This window comes from Chanodichthys erythropterus, chromosome 20, assembly GCF_024489055.1.
Source record: "Chanodichthys erythropterus isolate Z2021 chromosome 20, ASM2448905v1, whole genome shotgun sequence".
Taxonomy (NCBI): Eukaryota; Metazoa; Chordata; class Actinopteri; order Cypriniformes; family Xenocyprididae; genus Chanodichthys; species Chanodichthys erythropterus.
This window is the reverse complement of record NC_090240.1, coordinates 23,650,366-23,663,833: the sequence shown is the minus strand read 5'-3', so window position 1 is coordinate 23,663,833 and position 13,468 is coordinate 23,650,366. Positions and strand designations below refer to the sequence as shown.

The following is a 13,468-nucleotide window of genomic DNA, read 5'->3' as shown; positions in this document are numbered from 1 at the left end:
ATGGATGAAATGACAGTTGTAAATGTCAATGCTAAAGTTTTATTCATCCAATGTTGAAATGCATGTCAAATGAAATTACGTTCTTCTCACATATCTGTTTGGATCGGACATGTATATGAAAGGCATTCATTGTATGTGTTCAAAGCTGACAGCACAAAAAAATGGCAGAACTGAACAGTGTTTAGCACACTAATCGGAGGACTCATTATAAAAGCGTCTGAGTCTGGAAGTCTTGGTGGGTTCTGGAGGCGTAATGCAGAATAATGTGGTCTGGCATGGCTGCAGTGTGCAGTTATGATCAAAAACAGAATCGGAGGATTCTTGGCAGATGTCTACATATTTCTAGCCATTTAATGGTTATGTGCTCCCAAACTGAGCCCTAAAACTGCTATATTTTCTAATGCTGTATGTGGGATGCTTTAATTTGCATGCGAGTTTATTAGAGTGTGGAGAGCAAGAATTCTGCTGAAAAACATATTCTTGACATGCTTGGTAGGCTGGTCAGCAATTTACGTAGGCTATATGATTTTCAGATAGAGAATGAGCGGTATTGATGTTTGATTAATGGTTATTAGGTGTGTTCATGGTAAGCCCTCTATAATTCTCACCTGTTTCATACCTTCAGCCGCCCGCCAAAGGTGCCTTTCTCAGAGGGACGGGGATGGATCAGTCCACTGGCCGATTTACAGCTCCTGTAACTGGAATTTATCAGTTCTCTGCCAATGTTCATATTGGTAAGAAAAGGTTGAAAGGTTCACCTCACCAGTAACAAATATTCTGTCTTTCGTAATCTTTTGTTTTCTGTCTTTTTCAGTGTGAAACATGAGGTTTTTGGGGTATGATAATGATTAGCGGTTTAAATAATGAGTTCTTGAAGCTCAAATAGAAGAACATGGGTGCTAGTAACAGTGAATGCATGAACTGCTAAAATGTTTAACAATTTACAGTGATTTTAAGGTATATTTTGATTATAAATGATACACCATATGGATATACGTTAAAATAATAATAATGGTATATTATTAAAGGGTTAGTTCACCCAAAAATGAAAATTCTGTCATTAATTACTCACCCTCATGTCATTCCACACCCGTAAGACCTTTGTTCATCTATGGAACACAAATAGATATTTTTGATAAAATCCCATGGCTCAGTGAGGCCTCCACTGACAGCAAGATAATAACATTCATAATAACAAACACATTCAGATGCCCAGAAAGGTACTAAAGACATATTTAAAACAGTTCATGTGACTACAGTGGTTCAACCTTAATGTTATGAAGTGATGAGAATACTTTTTGTGCGCAAAAAAAAAAAACCTTTGTTCAACAATATTTAGTGATGGGCATTGTTAAAGATAGTCGTTATTTTTTATTTTTTTGCCGCACAAAAAGTATTCTCGTTGCTTCATATCATTAAGGTTGTACGGAAGAGGATTATGGCCAAATAATAATAAAAAAATAAAACCATCTCGAGATTAAAGTTGTTAAATTTTGAGAAAACACTTTTTTGAGAGAACACAATTTTGAGAAATTACAAGAAAAAAGTCTAAATAAAATGTTGAGAATAAACTCATTAAATTACAAGAAAAAAGTCTAAATAAAATGTTGAGAATAAACTCATTAAATTATGAGAAAAAAATAGTTAAATTTCAAGAAAAAAGTTGAGATAAAATGTTGAGAATAAAGTCATTAAATTACGAGAAAAAAGTTGTTAAATTATGAGAACAAATTTGTTAAATTATGAGAAAATTGTCATTAAATTATGAGAAAAAAGTCGAGATAAAATGTTGAGAATAAAGTCATTAAATTACGAGAAAAAAGTCGTTAAATTACGAGAACAAACTCGTTAAATTACAAGAAAGATGTCATTAAATTACGAGAAAAAAGTCCAGATAAAATGTTGAGAATAAAGTCATTAAATTACGAGAAAAAAGTTGTTAAATTATGAGAACAAATTTGTTTAATTATGAGAAAAATGTCATTAAATTTTGAGAAAAAAGTCTAAATAAAATGTTGAGGATAAACTCATTAAATTTTGAGAAAAAAGTCGTTAAAATACGAGAACAAACTCATTAAATTACGAGAGCAAATTTGTTAAATTATGAGAAAATTGTCATTAAATTATGAGAAAAAAGTCGAGATAAAATGTTGAATAAAGTCATTAAATTAAGAGAAAAAAGTCGTTAAATTACGAGAACAAACTCCTTAAATTTCGAGAAAAAAGTCTAGATAAAAGATATAATGTTGAGAATAAAGTCATTAAATTATGAGAATAAACTCATTAAATTACGAGAAAAAAGTTGTTAAATTACGAGAACAAATTCGTTAAATTACGAGAATAAATTTGTTAATTTAATGACTTTATTCTCAACATTTTATCTCAACTTTTTTTTCGAAATTTAACGACATTAATAACTTATATTTTGTAATTATATATACGATGCCAGTTCTTTTCCCCCACCAACCCCCCCCCCCCCCCCCCCCCCCTTTTTTTTTTTTAAGTGTCTTATGCTCGCCAAGGCTGTTTTCTATATTTTAATATATTTAAAATTGCAATTTAGTCCTGTGATTGCAAAGCTGAATTTTCAGCAACCATTTCTCCGGCCTTTATGGTCACATGATCCTTCAGAAATTATTCTAAAATTTAGTATATATTCGGTGTGAAACATTTCTTATTGTTATCAGCTTTGTGGAAACCGTGATACATTTTTTTCAGGATTCTCGATTAATCAAAAGAAAAGCATTTATTTGAAAAATAAATGTTTTGTAACATTATAAATGTCTTTACTTACACTTTTGATCAATTTAATGCATCCTTACTGAATTAATGTATTAATTTCTTAAATAAAAAAAGAAGCTTACCTTAACCGTTAACCATAAATATACATTAAGATTACTTTGGATAAAAGAGACATTGTCTGCCAAATACAGAAGAAAGATTAATGGAAAGTTCTATTTCTCAACTATAAACACAAATTGCATAAAGTACAAATTAATATTTCAATGTCATCTCTATCAGAAGGTGCCATCATGTAATGGATGTGTTTCAGACTTGGCACATTCTCAACAGATGGATTGCATTCCCCTGTAACTTACATTCCAACCGTGCTGCATTTGTTTGCTGAGATTGAGGGTGTCTTGCACAATCTTGCATGTTTAAAAAGCTAACAAATTTGTGCCGTGCCTGAAAGCACACAAGCGTATTTTGTTTTTGTTGGTTGATGCTTAAAAAGGGGTCCAGTGATCCTGTTGACTTCATCCATCGTTTCAGAGGCAATGCTTATGTGGAGTTACACTGAAATAAGCCCCAGGGACTCTGAATGCAAAACTTTTCTAAGCTGTGGCGCCGCCATGCAGCTCCGGGAAAGGGAATTGGCTCTCTGCAGTAGACTGTGGCAGAAAATCAACATCCCCAAACAAATTCACAAATCCACTGCAGACTTATAGAAGAGACCAATATTTAGACGCGGCTGGAGGTCAAACATGACTGGCTGTGGCATCATGTGTTCCAGATACAAAACTCTGTCAAACAACATTTCAACAGTCTTTACTCTTCATATAACAGTTTGTAGTGCATGTCTTAAAAGTATTCTCAAGAAATATAATTTCTCTGGTCTTTGTGTACTTTCTTGCAGACCACACGGAGGTGAAGAGAAGTAAGAACCAGCTGAGAGCCAGAGACAATGTCCGAGTTTTGATCTGCATTGAATCCCTCTGCCACAGATATACGTAAGTTTGCTTTATCTCACATTGAAAAAATCTTTAGTCGCTATTCATTTGTAACTGCCTAAAAAAGAGCAACTAATACTCTTTGAATTTGAATTTTTAGTTGAACTATTCTAAGCATAAAAATGAGACCACTATAAAAGTATTATAAAATTGTCCATACAACTTGTTTGCTATTTTAAAGGGTTTGTTCACCCAAAAATGAAAATTCTGTCATTAGTTGACCCTTCACTGGGAGTTTGATTGACAAACGATCTAACCAATCATGACTCCGAATCTGGCATTTTGTCCGACAAAACAGTCAGGAGTTAGAAGATTAACCTCGGTGGACTTGAACTTGAAAAATGGTGCTTACTGAAGTCTTTCCATGTTTGAAACAACATTCTTTCTCATGTTCATTCATGTTTATTTGATGCTATAAATTAACTAGTAGGAAGAGACGATCGGTTCACGAGCCTCTTGAGCTGAGGCGCTACAGCAATCTGTCACCACACATTAAAGAGCCACAAAACGGTATTTATTGTTCGAATTTCTTAAAAAATTACACAATTTGAAAGCTGGGACTTTGTTTAATGTCATAAGTAACCTGTTCTGTCTTGTCTGTCGACATGTTAACAGTGTCCTCTTTGCTCCGTGATGTATTTTTCACGCTGTGTGGCGTGACAGCGCTATGGCTTGTTGGACAAAGCAACAGTAACTAAGGAGGGCGGGTCTTTGCAAGGGTCAGTTACTCACCCTCGTGTCGTTCCACACCCGTAAGACCTTCGTTCATCTTCGGAACACAAATTAACATATTTTTGACGAAATCCGATGGCTCAGAAAGGCCAGCAATAACACTCTCTTTTTCAATGCCCAGAAAGCTACTAAAAACATATTTAAAACAGTTCATGTGACTACAGTGGTTCAACATTAATATTATAAAGCAACAAGAATACTTTTCTCCAAAAACAACAAAAAAGCAACTTTATTCCACAATATCAAGTGATGGGTGATTTCAAAACACTGCTTCATGAAGCTTTGAAGCTTTACGAATCTTTTGTTTCGAATCAGTGGTTCAGAGCACCAAAATCACATGATTTCAGTAAATGAGGCTTTGTTTCGTCATGAGCGTTTTGAAACTTCAATAGTTCACGTGACTTTGGCAGTTTGATACGCGTTCCGAACCACTGAATTGAAACAAAAGATTATAATATTAATGTTGAACCATGTATTCACATTAACTGTTTTATATACGTCTTTTCTGGGCATTGAAAAAGGGAGTGTTCTTGCTGGCGATGCAGGCCTCACTGAGCCATCGGATTTTATCAAAAATATATTAATTTGTGTTCCGAAGATGAACAAAGGTCTTACGGGTGTAGAACGAAATGAGGGAGAGTAATTAATGACATAATTTTCACTTTTGTCTGAACTAACCCTTTAGAAGTCTTGTGAAGATGTATTTGTTGACAAACAGACTAAAATTTAGTCATTATTTTCGGACAATCTTGACATCTGGTCTGGCTCTTGAGAGAAGTAGCCATATTGGATTAATGAATGAATCATTTAAACTGTATATACAGTAATTCATTCTTTCCCCACCCTTGACGGAATTTTCCTACAATCCATGTTTTCACTGTTACACGGTAGGGGGGCGCTATTACACATCTTCTGAAAGAGTACAGAATCTCTGGATCAAAATAGGCAAAAAGAAGCAGAAACAAGCAATAGAAGCATTGCTTGTGCAAATGTTGTAGTCTTTGACAAAAATGGGATTTTCTCAGCTTTTTCTTCAAAGTTTGTTGAAAAGAAGAGGCTTTGTTCTTTCTTTTGATATATTGCATGTTCAGATATTCATACAGCAAAACATTCTGGTGGCCATGAAAGATTTGTGAAAATGATCAAAAATGCTGGCGGTGGCTGGCTGGGGAAAGAGTTAATGTGCTAGAATTCTAGTGTGTTTCTGACTGGCCACACAAAGTTTCTTGTGAGTTTTGGTGATTTCAGGTCTTTCTGTCAGACTCAGTGTCAGTTCTGTTAGTAAAACTATCCAGGAGAAAATCTGACACCAGCAATTTTGCTAGGAAAGTTATTATGATTACATTATGTCTAATTTGCCCTCAAGTAGTCTATTTATTAACATTCGATTTTGTACCCGTTGTCCACAGACCACATCCACATCAATATAAATTCATGACTCAGACTCAAAGGAATACATCGCTTATGATGAAAATTAATATTTTTCTTGAGCTCCCTTCTTGAGCTACATTCAGAGCATGTGGTTTTTATTTCAGTGGCTTAAGAGTGTGAGTGCATGTCATAAAAATCCTCTTTTACAAATCAAACAAAAATGAATTTACTTAGAAGAAAGAAAGAAAAATTGCAAGGGGTACATGAGATGGGGAAGGGGAAATGGGGGTGGCAGATCTGGATAAACTCTCTTCTAGTGTTTGCTGGTCGTTAGCACTCTTTTGCACTTTGTGAGTAACGCATGGGCTGTAAAGCATGTTGTCTGTTCAAACTTGTGTGGAAACTAGCAAGGCATTTCCTGTGTTAAAGTGGAGCAGGCCTTTAAAAAATGTCCTCTCACCTTCAGTCTGGTCCTTGTCACCTTAGTAACCTTTACCGCCACCTTTGACTTGTGGGGTCCCTGTTGGTCTTAGCAACAGTACTGAAGGATAATTCTTAAAACTTAATGCTGGATAGATCTTATAGACACCTTTAAAAAGAAATTATGCAATTTTAGAAATTAGACATTTTATCAAACTATTTTTATGTATAACAAAACATAAATTGATATTTCTTTCAATAACTTTAACACTGTGTATATACTTACACAAAACATCTGTCAGTAAAAATTAATTATAATGGAATTATTTCCCATTTATACTACTTAATATTTTGCACATAATAAAATAAAATAAACCGAGTGTCTATTTACACTAAGTGCAAATAGCATCTCTTGTTGGGAAATGCAATTTACACTAGCTTTGCCCACCAATGTCTGGTTGGGCCACTCAAGTTTTAAAAGGGATGCATGGAATTCAACATCTGCAGTGGCGCAGCAGTAGTGAGTAAGGCTCGCAGACCTGGTTTTAAATGTGATTGATATGGGTTTGAATCCGCCTTTTGCCGAGCTTGCATTTATTTTCAAAAAAATGCAAATAATGTTCTAAAAGTGGAAATAAACTGAAGTGTTTAGTAATATTAAAAGTGTTTATTGGGTAGGGTTAGGGGAAGGTGTAGGGCCAACAAGGCAGCATTCATTTAATAATTTTAATAAATATAGTCATTTACTCTCTATGATAACATTTTGAATCATGTTAATGTACAAAAATACTGAGGTGCAAATAGTATCTGCCAATATAAAGTATTGATAGCATCTAATTACTATTTATTCTTATTGCAAAGAACTTCTACTTTTACATGGTGTAAATAGAAAATATAGCTATTTTCACTTAATAGCATCCATTGCTAAGAAAATATGCTATTTTCACTTAGTGTTAAATAAAATAAAATAAAATAATAAAATAAAATAAATAAAAAATAAATAAAATAAAATAAAATAAAATAAAATAAAATAAAAAATAAATAAAATAAAATAAAATAAAATAAAATAAAATAAAATAAAATAAAATAAAATAAAATAAAATAAAATAAATAAAATAGTGGCCTAACCAATGCAGTGCTTCCTGATTTTGGACATGAAAATCTGTGAACTGTCACTGGTTCAGAATGATTTAACAGATATGTCACTACTACACTTTAAAGAAAATTTACTCAGAAATTACTATTAAATATCACAAACAATTACAAACAAATGGCAAGTAACAAATTTTATTGATTTGTGAAATCTACAAATGAATAATTTGTTTGCTCATAATATTTTCTATACCGTTGTGCAGATCCTTGGAAATGATTGTTGGCCTTGAGAGTAACAGCAAGATCTTTACAGTATCTGTCCATGGACTGCTGGAACTTCAGGTAAGAGTTAGTTAAACATACTCCACTCAGTTTAATGCAGTTTTACTGTTAATTAATTGTATCCTCATCATACAAATCTAGTGTTTCTACAGCTGGTTACTTTCTCCTAAACTGAACTCTTAAAAAAGCTAAAAAATCTTAACTTAAAACCAATTACAGTAGAATTGGTTGTTGATGTGAATGCTGGAAAATTAAGTTTCTTAATGCGTGTTTTTGGTCTTATTATAAGCGATTCATCAGTGCATGTTATTCCAAAAAAAAAAAAAAAACTCACTTAGTCCATGAAATGTATTGGACAATGTTAACCAATATCTTTATTGGTTTAACGTTGTTTTAGTAAGCATTACATCCACTCCAGTATGGAATGCTCAGTTTTTACTATCTAATTCAAGCTTGGTCCTGCAGGGTTTAGCTTGCCTCAACACACCTGCCTGGAAGTTTCTAGTATGCCTAATAAGACCTTATTAGCTGTTTAGGTGTGTTTAATTGGGGTTGGAGTTAAACTTTGCAGGACAGTGGCTTTCCAGGAGCAGGATTGGACACCCCTGATATAATCAGTTCTTGATAGACAAACTCTCCAAAATATCTTGCTGAATACACTTTTTATTTATTTATTTTTTCAGATTCATGAAATTATAGAAGTATAATGCGTTTCAGATGGAAATTCACATTGAATACTGTGATGTTTTCTTTCTAACAGGCCGGGCAGTACACTTCCATATTTGTGGACAATGCAGCTGGAGCATCGATCACAATACAGAACGGTTCAGATTTCATGGGCATGTTGTTGGGGGTATAGCCTTGTTTTACAGCCAGACTATATCTGGCCGGCCACATAAGACTGCATTGCTCCTCTTCGGACTCCTGCACCATATATCCTCATGAGACAATATTTGACTGCCACAGAGCTCTTGGTTTGTTCATAGAAGAGACATGGACATATTAATACCCACAAAGCAGAGACAATTGGATGCAAAACTGAAAGACTTTACCGAGGACAGTGGATCCACATCTGCCTTTCTCATGTGCGTCTACAGTGAGGTTTTTACCTCTTCAGAAAGATCATTTCTCACTGTTTTTATTCCTATTTTGTGATATATAGATGTATACAAAGAGATTTTTGTACTTTGACATTGTGTTATTATGCTCTTCTTAATTAATAGTGTTTATATACAGAGTGTTTATATACACAATTTGTTTTCTATGATGAGAGGTTTCCTACAATACAATACAAGAGCTAATCTAAGGATTTTATGATCTTTTGGAGTCGCTACCCAAAATGCACACCTACTTTTACGCAAACATGCCTTTATTTTTTAGATATAACAAGCTTGACAGTTATTATTTACTATGCAGCTCCAAAAACATGTTGTAGTGACTGGATTATTGATAAAAGAACATATTTTCCATTATACTCAGCCAAAAGAAGGAAACAGCCAAATACAAGAAAAGAAACAAGATGGATGACTCAGTCTATTTTTATGTTCAATCGTTAACAGTCCCAAACAATAGTGTTTATCCAAGAGTGTGTGTGTGTGTGAGTGTGTGTTTGGAAAGCTACTGCCATGATCGATTAGATATGTTAGAGTCCTGCTGAGTTTTCATTTTGTTTACTGAAATGCCAAATACGTCATCCGAATTCTGTTTTTCACGTTTCCATGGAAGTTTATTCTTTGTTTCTTTGAGATGTGTTGCTCTTCATCCTTTCTTCCAAATGTCTTCTTTTTTTATTACCTTCAGTAAATACAGAAATTAAGATGCACATATACATATATTAGCACATTTGCCATACAAATTATTTATGTTGAAATGTATCTGCCAATTAAAATAGATTTATTTTTTTAATTGGTGTCTAGCCTTCCAGTAGATCTCAATACAAGTGAAAATAATGTAAGCAGACCTGTTTAAACATACAGTATTTACTTGTATTGTGGTGTAATGGAAATGAAAGTATATTCAATAAATCTAAAATATATCTATTCACCTGGGCATGCTTGCGGTTGACTCGAAATGACTTTTATGAGCTTTGAAATCTTGCTAACGTTCGTAATTCTCTGCTCGATAAAGCAGGCAGGACGTCCTCCCAGTGCTGCATATGAAGCTCATGGAAAATATTCTTTGGTGCAGTAGTGTGGAAAATGCTTCTTTGCATCATTTGCATTGTAAATAATCCAGGATACCTCAAATACCTTGGCAAACAAGAGCAAGTCTGACAGACTGATGGTGGCATGGCACCTAGGCACACTAGAGAGTGATCTCTGAAATCCAATCATTTAAGTTTCATTTAACCTTGTCATCATGTGTCATTTAGAAGTTGCAAAGATACACAAGGTTTCTTCTACAAGACCTTTGGCTTCATGGGGGCCACGGGGCCTTCAAGCATCATCTTTAGTCAATAGGCCTTTTTGTTTTTCTTGTCTACTTACAGAGAGCTTTTGAGAAACAAAACTGTTTATTAGTGATCTGGAAGTTTCACACCAAAGCATTTTATTTTTTAATGCATTTAATGCTCTGGTGGATGTCAAGATCTTTCATTTTTCATTTTAAGCCAATGCCACAGCCTTTTTTGTAATAATTGTAATAATCCAGTGAGATTTTTGAATACACAAGGAGTCTGACAACAGCTGGTGCTCCACATGAAGATCTGACCTCACCATCATCAAATCCGCCTGTGATTACAGATGAAACTGAGACAAACTAAATCCAGAAGCACGTGTCTCCAAAAGGCTTGAAGAAACCTTCCTGCAAAGCTACCTGAAAAACGATGTGCAAGGGTAGCTGGACAAAAGCTGTTTTAAATGCAAAGGGTGGTCACACCAAATATTGATTTGATTTGGTTAATAGATAAATAAAATCTATTATTTTTGAAAGCATCCTCACTTTACAGCATTTTTACAAAAGTGCCTAAAACTTCTCACTGTACTGTAGATTTGCAGGCAGGTTTCTTTCAAGCGTCTTGGAGAAACAGCCACAGTTCTTCTGGATTTAGGTTGTCTCAGTTTCATCTGTTTCTTCATGTAATCACAGATGGGGACACTTACCAAAGAAAAACATCCTACTCCAGTTGTGATTGCAAATCGGTTTATGGTTGATCGACTACTTCAGATGTTTCATCGTTGGACTTGGGCTCAAATAGAACAGTAAAAACGATGCCATCGTTTCTGTCCAAACATTGTATACAATGTCTTGCGAATTGATAGCTGTCATTCAGTTATGGCCATAGGCGTGCGGTAACTGGGCCATCTGACCAATCAGAGCAGTGTAGTTTCACAGAAAGGCATCATAGGGGCACTTTAAAACCCCTTTTTGGGGGGTGAAAATACTGACATGTACATGTACAAATACAGACTTTTGCAAAGTATATAAATATATATATAAATTTTAAATATAATAAATAAATAAATAAATATATATATATATTAATTTCATTTTGTGCTTTTGTCATTTTTTTGTTTTCATTTATTTTATTTCAGTTTTATTTTTATTCAATTTAGTAATTTTAGTACCTCATTTTTTATCTCTGTTAAAAAATTTCAAAATTTTAAATAACAAATTCACTATTTTATTTTATTTTATTTGATGTTATTTTATTTTATTTGATGTTATTATTTTATTTTATTTTATTTTATTTTATTTTATTTTATTTTATTTTATTTTATTTTATTTTATTTTATTTTATTTTAACCAGAATGTTTTTAGGTTAAACACCCGCTGTTGTGAAAATCAAGTATTTAATGTTGATTATATGTCTATGTGTTGTTTTTAACATGCTTTAAGACAAACCATGTGCAAATTCATATGTCAACACCATTGCTGAGTATTTTCTCCTTAAAACTGCAGTGAAAAAAAATCGCTGTTTGAAATCACTGGTGTTCGTTGACGTCACACATCACAAATCGTTGACGTCACAAACTACCTTGTAACCAATCACGTCAACATGCCGACAGGCTTTAGCATATCATTAACATAAGAACTAGTATAAGAACATAATATCATAATATCAAGAACTAGCAGGGAGAAGCCAGGTTATCCCCATATATATTTTTCTGTTGATATGAAAAATCTTGTAGATTTAGCATTATAGCAAGTGTATGATGTATATTACAATGTTATGATGAACTACATGCCTTTCTTCACTAACATTCTGAGTCAAGCAAAAGACTATGACCAAAGACTAATATTAATTACCGTTATGTGTCCGATGATGTAAAGAGCGATATAATTGTTCAGCGTTTACCTCAATAAGTTGACCGAGTGGATCTCTGAGCTGGCGTGAGCGAGTGGAGGCGGGGCTAATTTGCATATTCATCGATCTGCGTATATTAAATGAGGCAAGGGTGTAGAGTTACATTCACGCTATTTAAGGCATGAAGATTTTTTTTTTTACAGGAAAAAAATGTTTAAATATGTCATTTTGATGATGAAAGATGAGTTTTAAGGGACAAAATGATAGACTACAGTAAGACTTTAAGGATATCAACACTGGTCTGATGTAACAATTTTCCATGATGCTTTTGAAAAACAAAAACAAAAAACAAATAAGTGATGATGATTCAGTCTATTTTTGTGTCCAGGTCTGTAAAAGTTTTGCAACAGCTTGAATAAATTAAGCTCTTATTATGTGAAAAATTTACACATAAAAGACTCCCAACACTTGTGACAATTTTGCACCACTTTTCTTTGCACTTAGGGATAATAATTGAAACCTGAGTGCTAGTTACACAGTGTCTGCAGGTAATCTCTTTCAGCTGTTATCATTATCAGCATGGACCCGCACAGTAGCTGCAGCACATCTGAACCTTCCCACGTTGACTTCAACACAGTTACTAAACAGAAACAGACCATTTTGCAAAATTACGTTCATTTATCATTATTTGCAGGAGAAAATAATTTTTCCATTATACAAATTTCAAGGACTTCATCTGCCAGTATGATATATTGATTGATTATCATCATTTCACAATGGGCTCAAAACAACAATGAGCTGAAGATGAATCAGATCAGTTTGGAAAAGTGCCTAATACGTTATGTTGCTGTTTGGGTGGTCCATATATTTATAAAGATATGGGTAAGGTGTGTAGAGAGCAGTTTGGTGTATTTTAATTGGGCTGTATTATTCAACACAGGCTCACACATCTATAAAAACCCATGCTACAAAAGTCTGTTTGTGAAAAGTGCAGCTTTTTTATTTTCATTCTTGAACAAGACTGTTGAATATGTACTTACACATATTTATGTTCTAGACGAGACTTCTAGACATGACTTTTTCAGTCAAATGTTTGAAAACAGACAGCTAAGCTCCTTCACAATTTAGTTGTAGATTTATACTGCGGTTATTGGAACATGTGCTTTTAAAAACTAACTATGCTTTGCCTGGCATAAAAACTCTTGGCTGAAGGGTTAGTGGCCATTTTCTTAGAATAACATTAATTGGAGCACTGAAACATGTGGTTAAGGACACTAATGTTGCACATTTAAGGAGAACTAATCAACTCTTTTAACTCTTTTATAAGCTGTTGGAATTGACTGAGATAAAACAGGAGAATTTAGTTAGGGCATGGAAGTGCACACTAAAACTGAATATTAACAATCAATGAGTATTTCTTCAACCCTTTTATGTTTCAAGGTTTGATTTTTATAATCAATCATAACATATTTCAGCTTTTTTCCTTTTGTTAAATGAGGGTCACAGTGAAGTTTCCTTTGAAACTTTTTACTTTGTTTTTTACTACTTTTCATATGTTTTTTGTATGTATTTTATTTTTTACCCAGACTGCCAA

At 33.7% G+C, this 13,468-nt stretch overlaps 1 protein-coding gene across 2 annotated transcripts in view; it reads left to right on the top strand.

Annotated features, from left to right (window-relative positions):
• c1qtnf12 (C1q and TNF related 12) overlaps positions 1-9,605 on the top strand; it is a 37,012-nt gene extending 27,407 nt beyond the window's left edge. For both annotated transcript variants that reach the window (XM_067371703.1, XM_067371702.1), the window contains 4 exons: positions 626-734; positions 3,638-3,731; positions 7,610-7,688; positions 8,389-9,605. In XM_067371703.1, coding sequence (XP_067227804.1) covers positions 626-734; positions 3,638-3,731; positions 7,610-7,688; positions 8,389-8,487 — 381 coding nt within the window. In that variant the 3' untranslated portion in view covers positions 8,488-9,605. The remainder of the gene's footprint in view (positions 1-625; positions 735-3,637; positions 3,732-7,609; positions 7,689-8,388) is intronic.
• Positions 9,606-13,468: the final 3,863 nt, after the last annotated feature.